The 18180-nt window shown below is 48.6% G+C and overlaps 6 protein-coding genes across 6 annotated transcripts; 4 read left to right on the forward strand and 2 right to left on the reverse strand.

The window, feature by feature from the left end:
* Window positions 1-1442: 1442 nt before the first annotated feature.
* On the forward strand, window positions 1443-3041 carry N7447_003847 (glycoside hydrolase family 18 protein; the record flags this gene model as incomplete). The annotated part of the gene is made up of 7 exons (XM_057228122.1): window positions 1443-1481; window positions 1607-1707; window positions 1763-2016; window positions 2071-2100; window positions 2154-2203; window positions 2251-2311; window positions 2377-3041. 7 exons carry the CDS (start codon window positions 1443-1445, stop codon window positions 3039-3041), a joined length of 1200 nt encoding a protein of 399 aa, XP_057087463.1.
* Window positions 3042-3270: 229 nt separating this feature from the next.
* Window positions 3271-3465, forward strand: N7447_003848 (uncharacterized protein; the record flags this gene model as incomplete). The annotated part of the gene is made up of 1 exon (XM_057228123.1): window positions 3271-3465. The coding sequence occupies one exon, from the start codon at window positions 3271-3273 to the stop codon at window positions 3463-3465; it is 195 nt and encodes a 64-aa protein (XP_057087464.1).
* A 3798-nt stretch (window positions 3466-7263) lies between these two features.
* On the forward strand, window positions 7264-9480 carry ace2 (putative C2H2 transcription factor (Swi5); the record flags this gene model as incomplete). Its single annotated transcript, XM_057228124.1, has 1 exon — window positions 7264-9480. One exon carries the CDS (start codon window positions 7264-7266, stop codon window positions 9478-9480), a length of 2217 nt encoding a protein of 738 aa, XP_057087465.1.
* A 905-nt stretch (window positions 9481-10385) lies between these two features.
* N7447_003850 (T2 family ribonuclease) lies at window positions 10386-11934 on the reverse strand (the record flags this gene model as incomplete). The annotated part of the gene is made up of 6 exons (XM_057228125.1): window positions 10386-10526; window positions 10586-10683; window positions 10757-10996; window positions 11055-11247; window positions 11310-11604; window positions 11657-11934. The coding sequence occupies 6 exons, from the start codon at window positions 11932-11934 to the stop codon at window positions 10386-10388; spliced, it is 1245 nt and encodes a 414-aa protein (XP_057087466.1).
* A 373-nt stretch (window positions 11935-12307) lies between these two features.
* On the reverse strand, window positions 12308-13655 carry N7447_003851 (RMD1 family protein; the record flags this gene model as incomplete). The annotated part of the gene is made up of 2 exons (XM_057228126.1): window positions 12308-13267; window positions 13326-13655. 2 exons carry the CDS (start codon window positions 13653-13655, stop codon window positions 12308-12310), a joined length of 1290 nt encoding a protein of 429 aa, XP_057087467.1.
* A 203-nt stretch (window positions 13656-13858) lies between these two features.
* On the forward strand, window positions 13859-17944 carry N7447_003852 (CLH domain-containing protein; the record flags this gene model as incomplete). The annotated part of the gene is made up of 5 exons (XM_057228127.1): window positions 13859-14167; window positions 14221-14247; window positions 14296-15260; window positions 15313-17585; window positions 17658-17944. The coding sequence occupies 5 exons, from the start codon at window positions 13859-13861 to the stop codon at window positions 17942-17944; spliced, it is 3861 nt and encodes a 1286-aa protein (XP_057087468.1).
* Between the last annotated feature and the right edge of the window lie 236 nt (window positions 17945-18180).

The raw sequence follows: 18180 nt of genomic DNA on the forward strand, positions 1-18180 counted from the left end.
GCTACGAACGAGCATATCGCGGCTCGAGTTCAGCTATGGATGGACTGGCTTTCCAGGCGACGGTTTCTTTTCCTTTCTTTTGATTTGTTCTGAATGGGTAATTCCCACGTTTTATTTCCCGTTAAATCAACAGTGGGGTTTCGGATCATTTCCTATACGTTTCGCTTTCTAGATGTCTTCTCGGCCATTGCAGCTTGTTGCATCGTGACGGCATTAAATTATGACGTGGGGCATGGATAAAAATGCTTTGTCGATCATTGTGTATTGATTTCTATTTCTTCGGCGACCTCCGAGTGTGTTCAATATCGTTGTGGATAACAGTGACATACATAGATCTACTCATATGATACCATAGGGAATAAATATAGGGCAACTAGATGGGTTGCGTTGAGGCCAAGTATACTTGGAGATCATGAGCCATGTTGAAGTCTTGATTTATAGGTTTGATGATCATCTCATGATCAGGAAGGATGTTGAACCCTGAGTCCACGTGTAGTCTCGGTCGATCCTTGTATATCACTCGCTACGTTAAGATCACTACCCGCGAATGCCGATTCTCCAAACACCCTTCGGCTTGAGGTCGTCACTTGCCACGGGTTCGGTCGATCTACTGCCGAAAGAGTCGGGGCCATGCTCGATTCCCCGTGTGGATATATTTGACATGAGTCGCCTGACCAATGCTTTATATATCGAGGGTATTTTGTAGCTCTAAAGGCTAATGTTGAGCTTTTTTTTTTTTTTTCGCATTGAGATACTTCCCATGAGATTTTTGGGCTTCAAAATATTCAAGACCTTCCAAGCTTAACAATCAATATAATGAACAATGGAGTTCTCATGGTCATGTAGCCAGTCATCATTCCACGTCGTATTGCCCCCTTCAGGCGGGCCATTTCTCATTCTTGCCTAGGGTAGCATTCTTCAACATCACGAGTACTTGATATTCCCTTGTGCTTCCACAAGATGTGAACTCAAAAACCAATAACCTAACACGCTATTACGTGAAACACATTAGGGATTGGCCAAGAATGAGGTTACATGCACCTTGAACAGGCGGAGGTGTCACGCACCACGTTTTTCTTGGACCCTTTTGGACATTTAGTAACATACATATAATCTCCAGGGTCTCCAGATTATAACTTCGATTGCAATATCATCTCGAATATCGTTTTCTATTTATAAATCCACGATCGGTGCCTTGGTGCCTTGGTATACACCGCCACATGTGAGTTCCAACCAATGACGTGGCGTTGGGATTGCCGATACAACAGTGCACTAACAATTAGGCTGCGACATTAAGTACCCCTAGAAATACTTGCCTGTGAGTGTTTCTGAAACTTGATATAACTTTCTTTTGACTTCGAATTGTGGCTTATCAACTCAAGCTCATTACCTTATTTACTGTTGTGGCTGTTCTCTTGCAACACTTCAACCAATCTGCAACCATGTCTGAGATCAAATCAGTCGCATACTTTGTCAACTGGGTATGTGCTTAATGTTGCTTATGTCATTTCAATGTCGACTGCATGACCCGCGTCCAGTTTACTATGCCTAACTATAGTTGGACATATATATCGAAAAAAAGTACCATTGTTGACATACCCAATAGGCAATTTACGGCCGCAACTATAACCCACAGGATCTGCCCGCGGCGAAGCTGACACACATTCTGTATGCATTTGCGAACATTCGTCCTGAAAGCGGTGAAGTGTAGGTTTTGTTGATCCTTACAGACTGCAGAAGATTTCCTAACTCAAAACTGCAGATACTTGACCGACTCTTGGTCCGATGTCGAGAAGCATTACCCGACAGATTCGTGGAATGACGTCGGCGACAATGTGTACGGATGTGCTAAGCAGCTCTTCCTGCTCAAGAAGCAGAACCGCAAGCTGAAGGTTTTGCTTTCTATCGGTGGCTGGACGTACTCGGCGAATTTCCCACAGCCTGCAAGCACCGATGAGGGTCGAACTAAATTTGCCGAATCGGCGACACGTCTGGTTCTAGATCTGGGATTCGATGGTATGTTTCATCGGTTAGGTACTCTGTACAATGCTGATTTTGACTCCTTTGTAGGTCTTGATATCGATTGGGAATACCCCAAGGGTGAGTTTGTCAAAATATATTCGATGGAAGTACGAGGCTCACTATATACCCAGATGAAACCGAGGCTCAGAATCTAGTTCTCTTGCTCCAGAAGTGCCGAGAGGTATGTCGTTCGCCTAACTTGAATTGGACCAAACTGACCGCAAATAGGTTCTTGACAGAGAGGCTGGTTCTGATCGCCGTTTCTACTTGACAATCGCCTGCCCTGCCGGTATGTCCATACCATATTCCCGGCGATGGAAAAGTACTGCGAACTATCAAAACTGACTGTCACAGGCGCGAGCAACTACGAGAAGCTTAAATTCCAAGAGATGACCCCAGTGCTAGACTTCTACAACCTCATGGCATACGATTTCGCTGGAAGCTGGGACAGCAACGCTGGCCACCAAGCGAACATCTCCCCTTCAGCCTCCAACCCAGCATCCACACCGTTCTCAATCGAGGCTGCTGTAAACTACTACATCAACGACGGCGGCGTCCCACCCTCAAAGATCGTCATGGGCATGCCACTGTACGGACGTGCATTCGAGAATACCGATGGACCCGGTGCCCCCTTCAACGGGGTCGGACAGGGCAGTTGGGAGAACGGGGTGTGGGACTACAAGGCGCTGCCCAGACCCGGGGCCGAGGAGAAGTTCGACGAGGAATCTGGTGCGTCGTACTGCTATGATGGCGGTTCGCGCACGATGGTTTCTTACGACACGCCCCATGTGGCGCAGCTCAAGGCGAACTATATTCGCGATCGCGGGCTCGGTGGTGGTATGTGGTGGGAGAGTAGCGGTGATAAGGGCGGGAAGGACGCTAATCCGGCAGAGGGAAGCTTGATCGGTATCTTTGTCAATGGGGTGGGTGGTGAAGGCGCTTTGGATCAGGCGTCTAATGCCCTTGCGTACCCCGAGAGTAAGTATGAGAACCTCAAAGCCGGCTTCCCCGACCAGTAGGTGAAAGCTTGCACGATGTTGTGCATTACCATTGGCAGGACAGTTGAGTACACGAGATGTGAATATTGAAGTCTACGAATACATACGAGTATATTATTACGTGGGATGTCGAGTTTTCGGCGAATGCCTAGTTTTTTTTAATTGACTGTAGTACATGGGTATTCCAAGCAACCATCATCAACCAGCGTCAACCGTGACACTCCATCACTTGGCCCGGCGTAGCAAAACTATGTCTAAGCTCGGTGACAGCACACCACGGTCCGACTTAGACCATTTATTTGGCCTCGTCGAAGACGTAGGTGAGGTGGCACTTACCGCAGTACTGGCGGTTGTGCATAGCGGCCATGAAGACACCGGCACCACACTAGAAGAGAGAATTAGTTTTCTGTTGATGGGATCCAAGGGTATTGTCCTAAAACAATAGGGGGATCACATACCTCGGGAGCGGGGCACTCGCGGCGAAGACGCTCGATCTTGCCGTCACCGTCAACCTTGTAGTACTTGAGGATGGCGAGCTTGGTCTTCTTGTGCTTGTGCTTGATCTTCTTGGGGGTGGTGTAGACCTTCTTCTTGCGCTTCTTACCACCACCACGCAGGCGGAGGACGAGGTGAAGGGTCGACTCCTTCTGGATGTTGTAATCCGAGAGAGTGCGGCCATCCTCGAGCTGCTTACCAGCGAAGATCAGGCGCTGCTGGTCAGGGGGAATACCCTCCTTGTCTAGTGAAATGTTAGTGCCGGAATTTTTCTAGAGAGAATCATGTGCGTGTGCGCGATCGCTGCTCGCGGATTTCGGTTGTGCTTACCCTGGATCTTGGACTTGACATTGTCAATGGTATCGGAGGACTCCACCTCAAGGGTGATAGTCTTACCCGTAAGGGTCTTGACGAAGATCTGCATCTTGATGAAGGCCTAAGAAAAGTCAGTGGGATGGTCGCGATAAAAATGTGGCAGGCAGAGAATGAATAGACTGCGAACTAGTTGCGCATGCCCATCACAATTCCATCTGCTTGCATAGGACAAAAACTCACCTCGACAGTCGTGTCTTCCTCAACCTTACAAGATTAAAGAAGATCGTTGTGCGCGGAAGCCGGTTGGTGATTAAAATGGTTGTGTGATCACGTGAGTGGCCCATTTTCCGAAATGGGACTAGCCCGAATGAAAATCTTGCATAATTTTTGGATCTTTTCAAGTCGAAAGAAGATTTTACATAAGCGAAGGTTAGCTTATGAATTTGTAATATGATGGTTATTTCATCAAGTTGGGTGCCATGGTCTAGTGGTATGACGTTACATTGTGGAGACTTAGGTCGCACTCCTGTACCAGCCCCGGTTCGATTCCGGGTGGCGCCATCTTTTTTTTTTTCTGTCTCTCTCTCTCTCTATCAGTGATTTACGATTCCGTACTTCGTCTACTTCTTTTTTTATGCCTTTGTTAATAATGATTTATATGCTATATCTTAAGTTTGTATGTAGGAGGATTCTTATCGTATAAGGACTAGCTAGGGTCACCTCTTTTCAGATTTGTAGTTAAGTGTTCCCTAGGTAACCCATTTTTGCTAACTATTCTCGACTTGATGGAGTTATAATCTGGTGCCCATTCCATAAAATAGGTGTCATGGTCTAGTGATATGACGACACATTGTGGTCTATCTTGTGTTAACACAGTTAACACATCAGATCTCCTGTGGCAGCTCAAGCCATGTCACTATATTAACTAGACTCAACCAAGAACAACATATAAAGATATGTAGACTAACGGAGGCTACAGATGACAAAATATAAGCGTAGTTTAGAGAAACGATATTATTAGGGCTATGAAAGGCCGCTTTCCAATTCAGGATCTCGAAGATAGAGGTTGTCTCGTTCGAAGGAAGCCTGTTCCTCTGGGTTCCTTTAAATCCAGTTGACCCGGCTCCATATCGGGAACAGGATGTTCCTTAGCCCTGTGCCTACGGGTGATGGTACTCTTCGACGGAGCAGTCGCTTCGATCGAGCTATGCTCAACCCCTCCAGGAAATCCACAAAATGTTTTATCAATTCCACCGCAGATTGAAACATAAGAGCCAGGCTAATGGTCTTCACCTCACGTCTAGTCCCTCATGGCGATTAGCAGCCTACCAGCAGGGTCTGATAGTATCTGCTCCCTATAGAATGATCCTGGGTCGAAGAAAGGCCTCCGCGAAATGGTATAGGAGGGCTTGGTTGGCGGTGAATCAGGATCCGCACTAGCATATGCGCAGCCGACTTAAAAGTGCGCCGCTCACATTGTTGGATGAATGCCATGGAAGAACGCTATGGAGCCTGTGATTTTTCTACGCTCTTCTCTTTTTTTCCCATGGTCTGTCGTACAAGTTCGGCCGAATGGTCCCTCGAATACCAATACAGAACGACTGTAAATATATCTCCATCAAGGTTGCCATCAAAGAAGGTGCATCCGTGGTATTCCTAACGGAGCCCGGCCATCAAATAGCTGACAATCCTACGATGAAGTTCCTGCTGTTGTTGTGCCTCAAAAGAAGCCCATCGACGAAGGTTTGGAGATCAAAATAGACATCGTTGACTAGAGAGGAAATCAAAGGGCTAACCAATATGCCATAATAATATATCAACCTCCATGATAGGAGTTACGAATATGGTAGAAATGACATAGTAATTCATATTAGTTGAGTATCACAGCTAGCGGGAGTGTGTCGTCAAGTTCTGCAATAAGAATGCTTGTGCCTAGGTTTGATACTGCAGGCTGTATAGTAAAAGAGGTATGCTTTCGTTCATATAAGAATTGTGAGAGAAATAAACCACGAAATGTGGTGATAGATAAACTTGTATTACATACAAAGCATCGTTTTATGGGCTCGCCGGACCAATTCCGTGTCAGAATATGTCGATGATTTACAATACACCGTATAGAGAGGTGTAAGAAGCGATATAGATTTAGGCCAAATGCACTGGGGCATCGAATGGGCGTATACAACCCTTGGTAGTCCATACCAAATAGCTGCCATGGCATCCCGTAGTGGTATGACCTGTGTTGTCTCCCAGGTATGTTTTGTTAGGTAGCATATCGATCCTATATAAGCCCCAGTGATTCCGGGTGGCTCCAGTGTTTCTTTGAAATGTTCCTATTTTGTACACTGACAACGTTTGCGTCTGTCCAACTGCACACCTCACCACAACTAAACCTTCAACTTTCACCACCTACTACCACGTATGCACGCATCTTTCTCTAGGTGCTTTTTTTTTTGTCTGAGTTTCAGTAATACCTATAACCACCCAAGCTTCAGTGCACGTCGTTACGCTGTCGTCTTTATCTGTGAACATCTTTTCACCCTTGACTCCTGACTCTTCCCGAGTGGTGCCTCCTCAAGGTGGACGCTCCGTCATTGTCTGAATGCATCAACTTTTTTGTGTTAAGACAGCTGTCGTAAAAGGTGTTGAGAGAAAGGTTATTGGTCTTTGTGATAAGTTAAGATGAGAAAAAAGTCAGCACCCAATAGGTGGCATGGTCTAGTGGTATGACGTTACATTGTGGAGACTCAGGTCGCACTCCTGTACCAGCCCCGGTTCGATTCCGGGTGCCGCCATTGTTTTTCTTTTTTTGCATTACCCTGCAGATGGAAAGAAACACTCAGTGTCAACCAGCACGTGACCTTGAAGGAGGCAAAAATCCATTCCTAAGGCCGTACGTAGACAATAATATCCCATGTTGGACAGGTCGAATATCAGATATCGATATGACGCAATGGGGCTACCGGCCCATATTTGGAGCTAATCTGAGATCGACTTGTTTATATTGAATCTCCTCGGAAACGAGCCGAGGAGTTGTCAATTTTGTAGGTCTATGTACAATTATATGCCTTTTTTAACACAGGGGATAACAAGTCCTTGCAGAAGAAGGATAAATCTAAGTAAGGCCTCGATCAAAAGGGTAAAATCAAGGACAAGACCCACTTCGTCAGAGCCTTGGTTTCCCAGACGCCCGGGCTGAGCCGTTGCTATGCCAACCCCCGATTTGTTGATCAGTACCGCGGGTCTTACATAGATCTGGGTTCCAGAACCAAACCTTGGAAACCTTCATACATTCGCGTTTCTGCTCAGAATTGAAGCAACGTTGATTTACCTGACTTGAATAGCTCGAGGCTCTAACTCTTTCCCTCCTATTGCCCATCGCTTTCCGATTCACATACTGACACCTCATCCAGGACCAACTGTCGGCAATATAGCCATGAACTCCAACGCGCTCGGAAACGGTCGTCACCGCCGTCAAATCTCCACACCAGTGGCTCCATTCGAGCTCGCGCCAGTCATGACCAATATCCAACCCCGTCGGTCACATCGTCGAGGCCAGACTGTAGACTACAGCTCTTTCAGTCAACAGGCCACTATGGACCGACACATGCCGAAGACGGTCTCGCAGTTGCGAGATTATTTTAACGAAAAATCAGGTTTCTCATATCAACAGAAGGATTCTCAGCAGTATCAATCTTATGCCCAGCAGCCCGAGCGATCTTTCATTCCATCAGCCGTGCACATGCAACCGTATCAATATCAACCACACCAGTCGCTCGGGTCTGACTGCGAGGCTTTCAACCAAGAACAATTGCAAGCGATTCACACCACCACTGGTAGCCCTTCGCCCTCTTCTGTCGGTGCCCCGGCTATGTCTCGATCAGTCAGTGAATGCTCCGAAAATACACCATTGAAGCTTGCGCTGCACCGTATGCAGCAAGAACAATTCTCGAACCAGCAACAGCAACAATTTATTAGCAATGCCGATTGGGATTTGTTCCCTCAGCGCAACATACCAATGGTCCAAAATGAGCAGGTGACGGCCTATGCCGGTCCAATGCACCCAGTCTCTGTTCAACCAAAGGCTCCATCTGCGAAAATCCTTTCGCAAATGTCTACTGCTTGTATGCAACTTTCGCTTCAATCTCATCCGGCCGACGCTAATTATATGGCAGACAACTCCCCCATGACACCCAATTCTACCCCATTGAAAAGATCTATTGATTATTCCATGTACAGCAATGACCCATCATCTTCCAAGTCCCAAAGTTTCTCATTTCCCCATACCCCTGCCACTGCTGAGATGCAGAGAGCCCAGTCGTTGCAAGGAGTCCCCTATGTCGATTCTGTGCAGATTAAGCAGCAAATGCCCTCCCCCGTCAATTCCCCGATCAGCTCGTCTTTCACGGAAGTTGCCGATATGCCATCCCCGAGTTCATATGGGATGACACCTCAAAATTCCAATGCCTCATTCGCGTCGTCCACTGGCAGATCCAAGAAGCGAGCCCCGTCCACTATCTCGATCCCAACCGACCCAACCGTTCACGATGGTGACCTTGATGCTCGAGTCAAGGCCTCAGTCCAGCAAACCGGTGTCTCGACTGACGAAATCGCCAAGTTCATCTCCGGCCCCGATCCCAAAGATGGAAAGTGGGTCTGTCTATTTACGGGCTGCCTTTGCCGCTTTGGTCGTAAGGAAAACATCAAATCCCACGTCCAAACCCACCTTGGAGACCGTCAATTCAAATGCGACATTTGCGAAAAGCACTTTGTGCGCGGACATGATCTCAAGCGCCATCTCAAGACACACAGTGGCAACAAGCCCTTTACCTGTGCCTGTGGTGCCAGCTTTGCCAGACAGGATGCCCTGACCCGTCACCGTCAGCGCGATATGTGCGTTGGAGGATTCACCGGTGTGGTTCCAAAGACCACCAAGCGTGGCCGTCCCCCGAAGAAGAAGACCAGCCGTCCGGATATCGACACCCGCCAGGCCAAGTCTACTCGTACTCGCCAACGTGTTGCCGAAAAAACCTCAGCCGCTTCAGCTAATACCAACATCACTCTGCAAGATGCTCCCGTGTTCAACTCGCCCAAGTATGCCCCGTCCACTGCCGTCTCGTCTTTCACGCCACCCACCTCCCCCGGAGACAGATATCGCACGATTTCCTCGCCATGTCAGACCTACGACTCCCTGGATGCCCAGCTCGAGGATGACATGCTGCCCTTGTCACCACCCCAACTCGCTCACGCTAGATATGAGCAGGCAATGGCGCAGTACGGATCGAATTTCAGTTCCCAGGCATACTCGCAGGAATCTACCTATTCGCAGGAATCGCTCTACAGTGAATCTGCTCTCTCGCCTCGGGAGATGTCCTCCCCTCGCTCGGCACCCACTCTGGCTGAATCATCCGTCGGCTCGGAGATCGATATTTTCATGACTCAAGATCCCTCCGACGACCTGCGAGAGGAATTCGGTCATCTAGCTCACTCAGGCATCCCTGGTTTTCCGACTTATCAGTTCGTGGATACAACCGACTTCGCCTCTGTCTCGTCCTATTACCCCGAGAAGACCTTTTCTGGTATTCCCCACATGGACGACGACCTGACTGACCCAATCGACTGCTTGTCCAGTGAGTTCCTGGTGGACCCTTGAACTACTTTTGGTATAAAAAAAAAACGAGCACGGCGATACATACGCGGCTTATCTTCACGGCGAGACTTCTTTGCAACGATACGGGACGACCTTGTACACTTTAATGACCCATGACAAAATCGGGCGTTTTCTTTCTCTGCACATTTCGGGATTTGACACTTTGTGGACTTGCGGGTGTTTGGGTATTTGCTTTTTTGCCCTGCCCTTATTTCCCCCCCTGTATTTCTCTTGTTTTTCATGTTTCTCCTTTGTTTTTCATGGTTTTGTTTACGTCCTTTTGGCCATATCTCATCTCTTTGAAGATGTTCGATATACGGCGTGCTTATTCCCGGTGTTTACCCTTCTTTTTATATGTTCATGATGCGATATGTATTTGATGTCTTTACACTTTCAATGAATCTTTTCTGTACACCTACCTTGTTAAAGGATAGCTTGTGTGGAGGATTATTTTCCTTCGGTGACAGACATAATTGAGGATAGCCTGTACTCTACTGTTTCAAACTTGTTATACCTATGGCTTACATGCCGTTCCATATCGTCTGTTGCTCTATTGATCGTAGAATTGTAGGCTGGACTATCTACTTAATAATGCCAGTTTAAGGAAAATAAAGGCTGCCCAAAAGAGCCAGCCCAGGAGACAGAGAGCAAGTTGTCTGGGTCCTAGTGACCTTCGAGTCTGTCGATGCGCACCCTCATATTTGTCCACAGAGAAAATTACACATACTAAGATCCTACTCTAGACAATGTGTGTTTCTATTTGGGATTTATAATTACTCTGCGCCAACGAATCAATGACTAACAGTCCCGTCGCCCCCATTCTATGCCGGGATTTCTGTGCCACATCCCAATAGGCCAACCTACTTTCCACTAGGGGTATAGCGAGGGATACAATAAACATAAACCATCTACTTCGAAGTCCATGTGATCTCGATCTCAATAGGTCGCCCCCCTTGCGAAGCATACACAGTACTCTTTGTACGCCCCTTGGGTGGATTCTCGGCATAGAAAGTAGTGTGATCACTGTAAGCGAGCTTACCATCCTTGGCCTGTATGTAGTGTGAGAACATGAAACGAGATTATGTAAAAATATTAGGGATATACATACGGTGAACTCGCTTGGCGTGTTGACGTGAGGTCCGCAAGCAAGGGCGTCTCGTTCAAAGGCACAGGGCCCCTTGCTAGATTTCAGGGTAAATCTATCATCTGCACGATGCCATTTACTTCATGTTAGCAATCAATAGCAGAGGCATCATACGCGGAAAGCACAGCTACGAACCTGCTATCTTTTCGGCCCGGAAAGTCGCACAGGTCCCTGACGAAAACCAACTTCCGTAGCTGATGATACAGCCATGCTTTCTGCCAAGCCTCGACACAATCAAGTTACCTCGATCTGTAAACGGAGTGCCTGGCGCGGTGGGCTCGGGGTGACCACCTGTGGCTGTCGGGGCAGGCTCGTGCCGAGTATGCTTCAGTGGGTACTTGATCCCCCTGGATGGGCAATTGGATTTCTGGCCATCTGGTCATTTTGTAAGCTTGTAGTCTACCTGAGTGAATAACTTTGAAGTTTAACCGACCTGGGCCTGCAGAGATGAATTCTCCAAACTGTAGACTTCCTGCGATATTGAAATAGTACCAAATCTCATTCATGGCGCCGTTTCGGCAACGGACAGTGACAGGATTTCCATGGGCTTGTTCCAGTGCGGCTTCAATATCGGCAAGAGCATAGGTATGCGTCTGAGATGGTATGATGCCAGCATTGGCCAAGAACTTATGCATGGTTAGTGGCTTGAACCCAATATATAGTCATTGATCGAGACAATCAAACTAACCTCATGGGTGGGCAATTCCTTATAAACCTCAACAGTTTTGTCGAAGTAGTCCACAACATCCTGTTGCGGCAGGTAGTCCTCGTAGCAATGTGGTTCCAAAGTGCTGACACAAGTGCCGTGCTTGTTCCACTCATGTTGCCAGAGATTGCTATCATCACCACGGAAATCCTTCCAATACTCGCTCATGTATTCGAGCAGGTCTCCGCGGCCCGCGTCAACTAGAATTAAGGAAATGTTGCTGTACTTGCGTCCGGAATCGCAGAATTGGTCAAAGCCGCCGTTGCAGTGATCGGGCCTGAAGAGTTAGTATTATATTCATTCAACTTGGGGATGTGGAACAAACTCACCATAGTCCGTGGATAGTCCATGCATCTTCAGGGCCGAGTGCAGGGTCGACATCCCAGAATTGCGTCTGCAACATTTGGCCACCGGGGTAGTTGAAACAGCAGGTGTCTTGACCGTGGTAGTTGGCCTGGCAACTTATTTCCGAGATAGGGCATGATGACAAAGTTCCAGGGTGTGTATTCTCGTTTGGAGTTTGCGAAAGCCAGAGTGAGCCGAAGGTCTTGAGGATCTTCTGGGGTCCGGGGAAGCCCATAAACTGTTGTGATGATCCCCGCATCATCGATGGGAGTCTTTTGTCGTGATTAGAGGGAGCACACTTGTAAAATTGACGCAGAGAAAGAATATGACAACTAGATAAGTAGACAAGTACTAGGGCGGTCGTGTTCAGAGAAGGGATAAGTATATTCAGGCTACAAAGGTGATCGTATCGTAGTCGCCTCTCGAGGTCGTGCGGAGTCATATGACTAAGCGCGGGGGCAGCTGATAAGAGTCACCTGGGCTTTGTTTACTTGCCAGCTATGCTTTTATATTGCATTCTTTTCAAGTTGAACATGTTCATTGGGGTATACTTAAATTCAGGAAGGGGTATCATAGTTGGTCGGTGGGCAAAATGATCTCACCGAGCTTGCGCCTGTCATTTCTGGCAGGTGATCCTAGGCCTCCTGCTTCCGTGCCTCCTGTTCATGGACTCTTTCTTTCCATAACCGTAATACTTCAAAGCCAACCTCAACGGCAATGAGCAGAATGATGATCCATTCTAGTCGGAGTCCGTGTGTCTCACTAAGCCGCTCCCGAAGTACACTTGCGATCTCTTGCGCATAGTCCATCTTCTCATTCAGCAGTTTGATGCGAATTCCAACATCTAAGGCTCTGCCAGCCTGCTCGTAGTATCCCTCCAAGCCGAGCTCGTGTCGGCTGTCCCAAAAGATATCAGGAAGAGAATCAGTGAGCTCGGAATAGAGATTGAGCTGCGCTCGGACACTGAGTAGTTGGCCCGTCTTGCGGAGGACAAAGTCTCGTGTAAAAGGAAGTCGGGATCCCTGTGATAGAAGAGTCGGGATTGGCCGAGTCGATTCAAAATAATTTGAAAGAAGGCTCTCGAGGACGGCCAACTTTGTACTCCGAGCAAGACCCGACGAAAATGCAACCTTGGTCAACACCGTGTCGACGGATTGTTGCCCCGATGGTGATCCATCTGCACCTCCATGACTAGAGTTGGTCCCTAGTATAATTGTGTCCCCTTTGATCACACTGTTCTCCCGCTTTGGGTCCTCCACGAATTCGAGGTCCTCGGTTTCCAAGTCATCCACATGGGGAGCTTCTGCTGCGGGCAAGAGAGTTCGTGTTGCCAGAAATGATGTGAATCCTTCTGGGAGCGACCATGCTACCACTGTACCGGAGGGGAACACAAATAAATCACCCACTTCGTCGGATGGTAAACCTGTGCTGGAAGGGTTTGTCATGCGCTGTATGGAGTCTAAAGGTATCTGAACATGAACGACTTGCGGGAAGAGTCCTGTTTCCAACGGGTCCGGCTCATATCCTCGTTCTTGTAAAATATCTCTGACTTGGCGGATGTTGAATTGCTCGGCTACGGCGTAGGCGGTTACTGTCTAGGAACACCAAAACAATCAGTAGAAGGAAATTATAGAAAATCTCAGTTATGCCTACCTTGGTCCGATATAACCCCTGCTCTCTGAGAAGCGCCTTGGAGAGAATGCCATCCTTCGATCTCTGTGCCTCTACCGCTACTCGCCGCAATGAAGTTGGAGCTACTGGTAGTCTAGGCCCCCGTCGACGCTGCTTCTGGGAGTCGGGAGAGAACTCAATTGGTTCATCGCTGTTCTGTTTTTGTTTCAAGTGGGCATTGGATGAGAAGAAGTCCTTCCGTCGGGGAAGGGCCAATGGAGGAGAGACATGAAGGTATTGGGTCTGCGGTCGCGTAGGAAGCCGTAATCCTGGTCGTGTGCAGCTCAAGCAGACATATGGCCTGGCAAACATTATGTGTCTGAGGGACAAAAACCTTAGTGGCTCGGTCGATGACATCGTTTTGCAGCCCACGGGCCCAATACCCCGCTTAGTCATGGAACCAAGCTCCCGACGGGCCCTGACCTACCCCGGCTCATCTGAAGAACCACCGTTTCCAGCTTGTCGCATTCCACTTCAACCAGTTTGGGAGCTGCAGGTGCTGAGAGGGATTCGCCATGGACGCGCCTGGCGCGACACCGCCGGACGAAAGTGCCGTTCAGAGCACTCCCAAGCACGACACATCCATACGAACCAGTTCGCCTACAGACACGACTCAAGGCGCCCAAGATAGACACCAACGATGCAATGACAGCAACTCTAGTAGCAGCGATGATGGAGAAGAAGAGGAGGCCGAGGAAGAGGAGGACTCGGACGACGAGGACGAGGAGCCCCGCCTCAAGTACGCATACCTGACGAAGCACCTGGGATCGGTGTATCGCAACGGGGATGCGACAAGCTCGTTTCTCGTCGCAGGAGATAAAATGGTATGCATTCTTAGCGGACCCTATACTATATAATGAGCTAATGATATGTCTAGATTGTCGGGACACACAACGGGAATGTCGTAAGTTAGCCACACCGGCGCGCAGACATATGAGCTGACCTTGTCAAGCATGTTATGTCCTTGCCGCTTTTACAGTCGCTCCGTGTATACCATGCACACTCAGCAAGTGTCACCTCAATATCGATATCGCCATTTCCACCTCCGCTTCCGAATCTTAGGCAAGACACTTTCAGCAAGCAGACCGCAGAAGAATACAGACCATCTACGCGATCATCTAATACCACCGGCAGTATCCGTGGCCAAGGAAAACTGAGTAATCACCCAACCGTCCCTCCCATACCATCGAACTCGATTTACATCGGAACCTCCTCAATCGACGGCCACGTGTGTGTCTCGTCGCTGGTAGACCCCAAGGATGTGCTGTTACGCAATTTTGGTCGCCCCGTTCAGTCTATTGCTTTGTCTCCAGAGTACAAAACTGATCGGTCATACCTGTCTGGTGGCCGAGCGGGTGAATTGGTCCTGACAACTGGCGGTCGTATTGGAGCGACCTCCAACTCTACAATAATGGGGGGTGCGGCTGCCACAGCCTCAAGTTGGCTTGGATCCATGGGCTTGGCATCCAATAGTGGGAAAGATACAATTATCCACAGCGGTGAAGGAACTATAAGCACAATTAAATGGTCACTGTCAGGGAGATACGTCGCCTGGGTCAATGAGGAAGGCATCAAGATTATGCGGTCAAATCTGCATCTGGATTCTTCAGAGACGGAATTTGCCTGGAAAAGAATCAGCCATATTGATCGTCCGAATCGTCCCGGCTGGGAGGAAATGGCCGGTGTTTGGAAGGCACGCGCAGAATGGCTCGACCAGTCTGCTTTAGACAGTCGGGACAATCTCGATCCAAATGACAATTCTGCAAGTCCAGAGGTACAATCGACTGGGTCCGCTGAGAAAGTGGAGAAGCTTGTTGTCGGCTGGGGAGGAACTGTTTGGGTCATTGATGTCTACCCCGAAAGGGTAAGCAAATCATCCAAGGGCGAGAAATTGGGCTCTGCGGAGGTCGTTACAATGTAAGCTGGAACACTCACGGATTGAATCGCTCATCGCTAACTTGGGATACAGATTACGAACGGATTGTGTGGTATCTGGCATCTCATTGTACACGCCTCGTCTTCTTGTCGTTCTCGCATATATGGAAACCGAAGGAGAAAATACAAGCAACGGAAGAGGCAGTGGGACCCGGAATCGAAAAAAGGGCCTAGAACCTGAACTTCGTGTCATTGACATTGAGACCAAGGAAGAAATCAGCGCCGATACACTTTCAATTAACCGGTTTGAAGGTCTCTCGGCGTCTGATTATCATCTAAGTGTCTTGCCTCCGTGGAAAACCCCAGAGGGACAAGTTGTCCAGCGTGGTGCCCTGGGGGCTCTTGGGTATGGGCTTTTGGATGCTACTATGTACCCTGCGCGACTATTTAGCTCCGGTGCCAGCATCCGCAGTACCACAAGCAGTGGCGACAAGGGGTCTGGTAGAGTTGCTCCCTCTTTCATATCCAAGCTCCACGCGGCTGAGGATGCCCTTCCGAAGGAGGTGCAGGAAGTTTCCGGTGCTCCTGGTGCCAAAATCTTTGTGCACAGCCCATATGATTGTGTTGTTGCAGTCAAAAGGGATCTTGCAGACCGCCTGTCCTGGCTTGACTCTCATGGCCAGTACGAAGACGCATGGCGTCTCGTCGATAAACATCCCGAAGCTGCGGGCTCGATACCCGACGTAACCGAAGCTATTTCTGAGGCTGCAGGAAGGTCCCAAACCAGTTTAGGTGAATTTTTTGCCGATGATCGATCATCTATCATGACGGCTGGTCGAACAAAGGTTTCTGCTGCTGAACAAGAAAAGGCTCGCCTCGGGGAACTGTGGATCAAGCAACTTGTCAGCGAAGAGAAGTGGATTGACGCCGCGAACATTTGTGGCAAAGTCATCTGCAATGCCCCACGATGGGAACACTGGGCATGGACCTTCATCAAAAATGATAAAATCGACGAGATCACTTCACACATTCCAGTCGACTTAAATCCATCGCTGTCTTCTCGGATTTACGAAGTCATTCTCACCCACTATGTGTCACGAGACTTGGTCAAATTCAAAGAACTCATTGAAACATGGCCATTCGACTTGTTTGATGTGAATGTGGTCACAGAAGCTATCGAAGCACAGGCGAAATCCGAATCAGTGCGTGCCGGTTCTGACGAGTGGCGAATCCTTACAGATTGCCTCGCCAAGTTATTCCTCGTAGGAGGGCATTACCGCGAAGCCTTGCGTTGCTATATTCGATTGCAAGATGGAGATGCTGCTATGGCTTTGGTTCGGGAACACCGCTTGCTCGATGCAGTCACTGATGATATACCAGCCTTCATTATGATTCGCGTTTCCAAAGAGCAAATGAAGTCAGCGACCAAATCAGAACTGGAGGAGTTGATATCCGAGCCCACACGACTCCTTGTAAGCGAGGCATACACGGGCATTGTTCCTCCAGAAACCGTGGTATCACAGTTGATCGCCGCAAACCGGTTTCTGTTTCTTTATTTCTATCTCCGTGCCCTCTGGCGAGGCGAATCATTACCGCATGACGCCTCTAAGCCCAGAAGAGGACGTGGAATTCATGCTCGAGATGCAGCCAGCAAGCTTGCTGCCGATGAAGGCAAAGCCCTGATTGATAACTTTGCGGATACAGCCGTTGAGGTATTTGCCGATTACGACCGGCCTCTACTGATGGAGTTCCTCCAAACAAGTATATCTTACTCATTCGAGAAAGCCACATCCATCTGCGAAGACCACAAATTCACACCAGAGTTGATTTTCCTCTTGTCCAAGATGGGCCAGACGAAGCGAGCCTTGAACCTGATTCTATCGGATCTCAAGGATGTTTCACAGGCCATTTCATTTGCAAAATCACAGGATGATCCTGATCTATGGGAGGATCTACTTGATTACTCTATGGACAAGCCAAAGTTCATCCATGGTCTTCTTGTCGAGGCCGGAACGGCCATCGACCCGATAAAGCTCGTGCGTCGGATCCCGAGCGGGCTAGAGATTGAGGGTCTAAGAGAGGGCCTCACTCGCTTGATCCGTGAGCACGATCTGCAGGCTAGTATCAGCCAAGGCGCGGCTAGGGTTATGCAAAGTGAAGTTGCACTTGGGATGGACTCGCTGCGCAAAGGTCAGCGGCGGGGAATCAAGTTCGATGTCGTCGAGGACAGAGACGAAGATTTTAATAAGACACCGACAACGAAAACTCAGGCTCAAGACCAATTATCCGTAACCAGTGGTGCGAGAAAATTCGGAGGTTCTGGACAGGGAAGATGCGGCGGTTGCAACGCTGCCTTCCGAGCAAACGGTATGATTCTCACCCAACCCAATTCCATATTTTACCCTCGGAAAAACAATGCTAATACTAACCCTGCTATAGAGCGAGAAATACTCGTTGCCTTTGCTTGTGGTCATATATTCCATCTATCCCACTTGCACTCAGACACGTCACAGCAACAATCCGGCGCGAACAGCCGTGACCGATCTGCAGACCTCACACCTCGAGCCATGTCTCCAGTCGACGAAACCCGATCTGCTACTGCATCTCGCACCATTGGCCCCAAAGTCACGACGGCAAGAATCCTGCGAGATAAGATTGGGGATGGATGTCGCCTCTGTGCTCTGACAAGAGATATTGAATCCCTTGGTGGTGAGGTTGAGGTTTGAACTCTGTTGGGGTAAGGACACATCTGTACCCATTCACGTCTGTCCTATGTGTATACTCCATGTGCACATACCTATGCATTCTCCTTGTTTCTCTGAGATACCCTGGCTTTTAGCCAAGCTACTGTACCCATTTGTTGGGGATATTAGTATTCATCCATTCTGTGAGGTTATCACACTGGCCGTTGTTCATTTGATAAAGTTGCGTGTTATTGTTCACTGCTTTAGCTACTCACTAC

The sequence above is a fragment of the Penicillium robsamsonii genome, assembly GCF_028829455.1.
Source record: "Penicillium robsamsonii strain IBT 29466 chromosome Unknown utg000002l_segment0_segment0, whole genome shotgun sequence".
Classification (NCBI taxonomy): Eukaryota; Fungi; Ascomycota; class Eurotiomycetes; order Eurotiales; family Aspergillaceae; genus Penicillium; species Penicillium robsamsonii.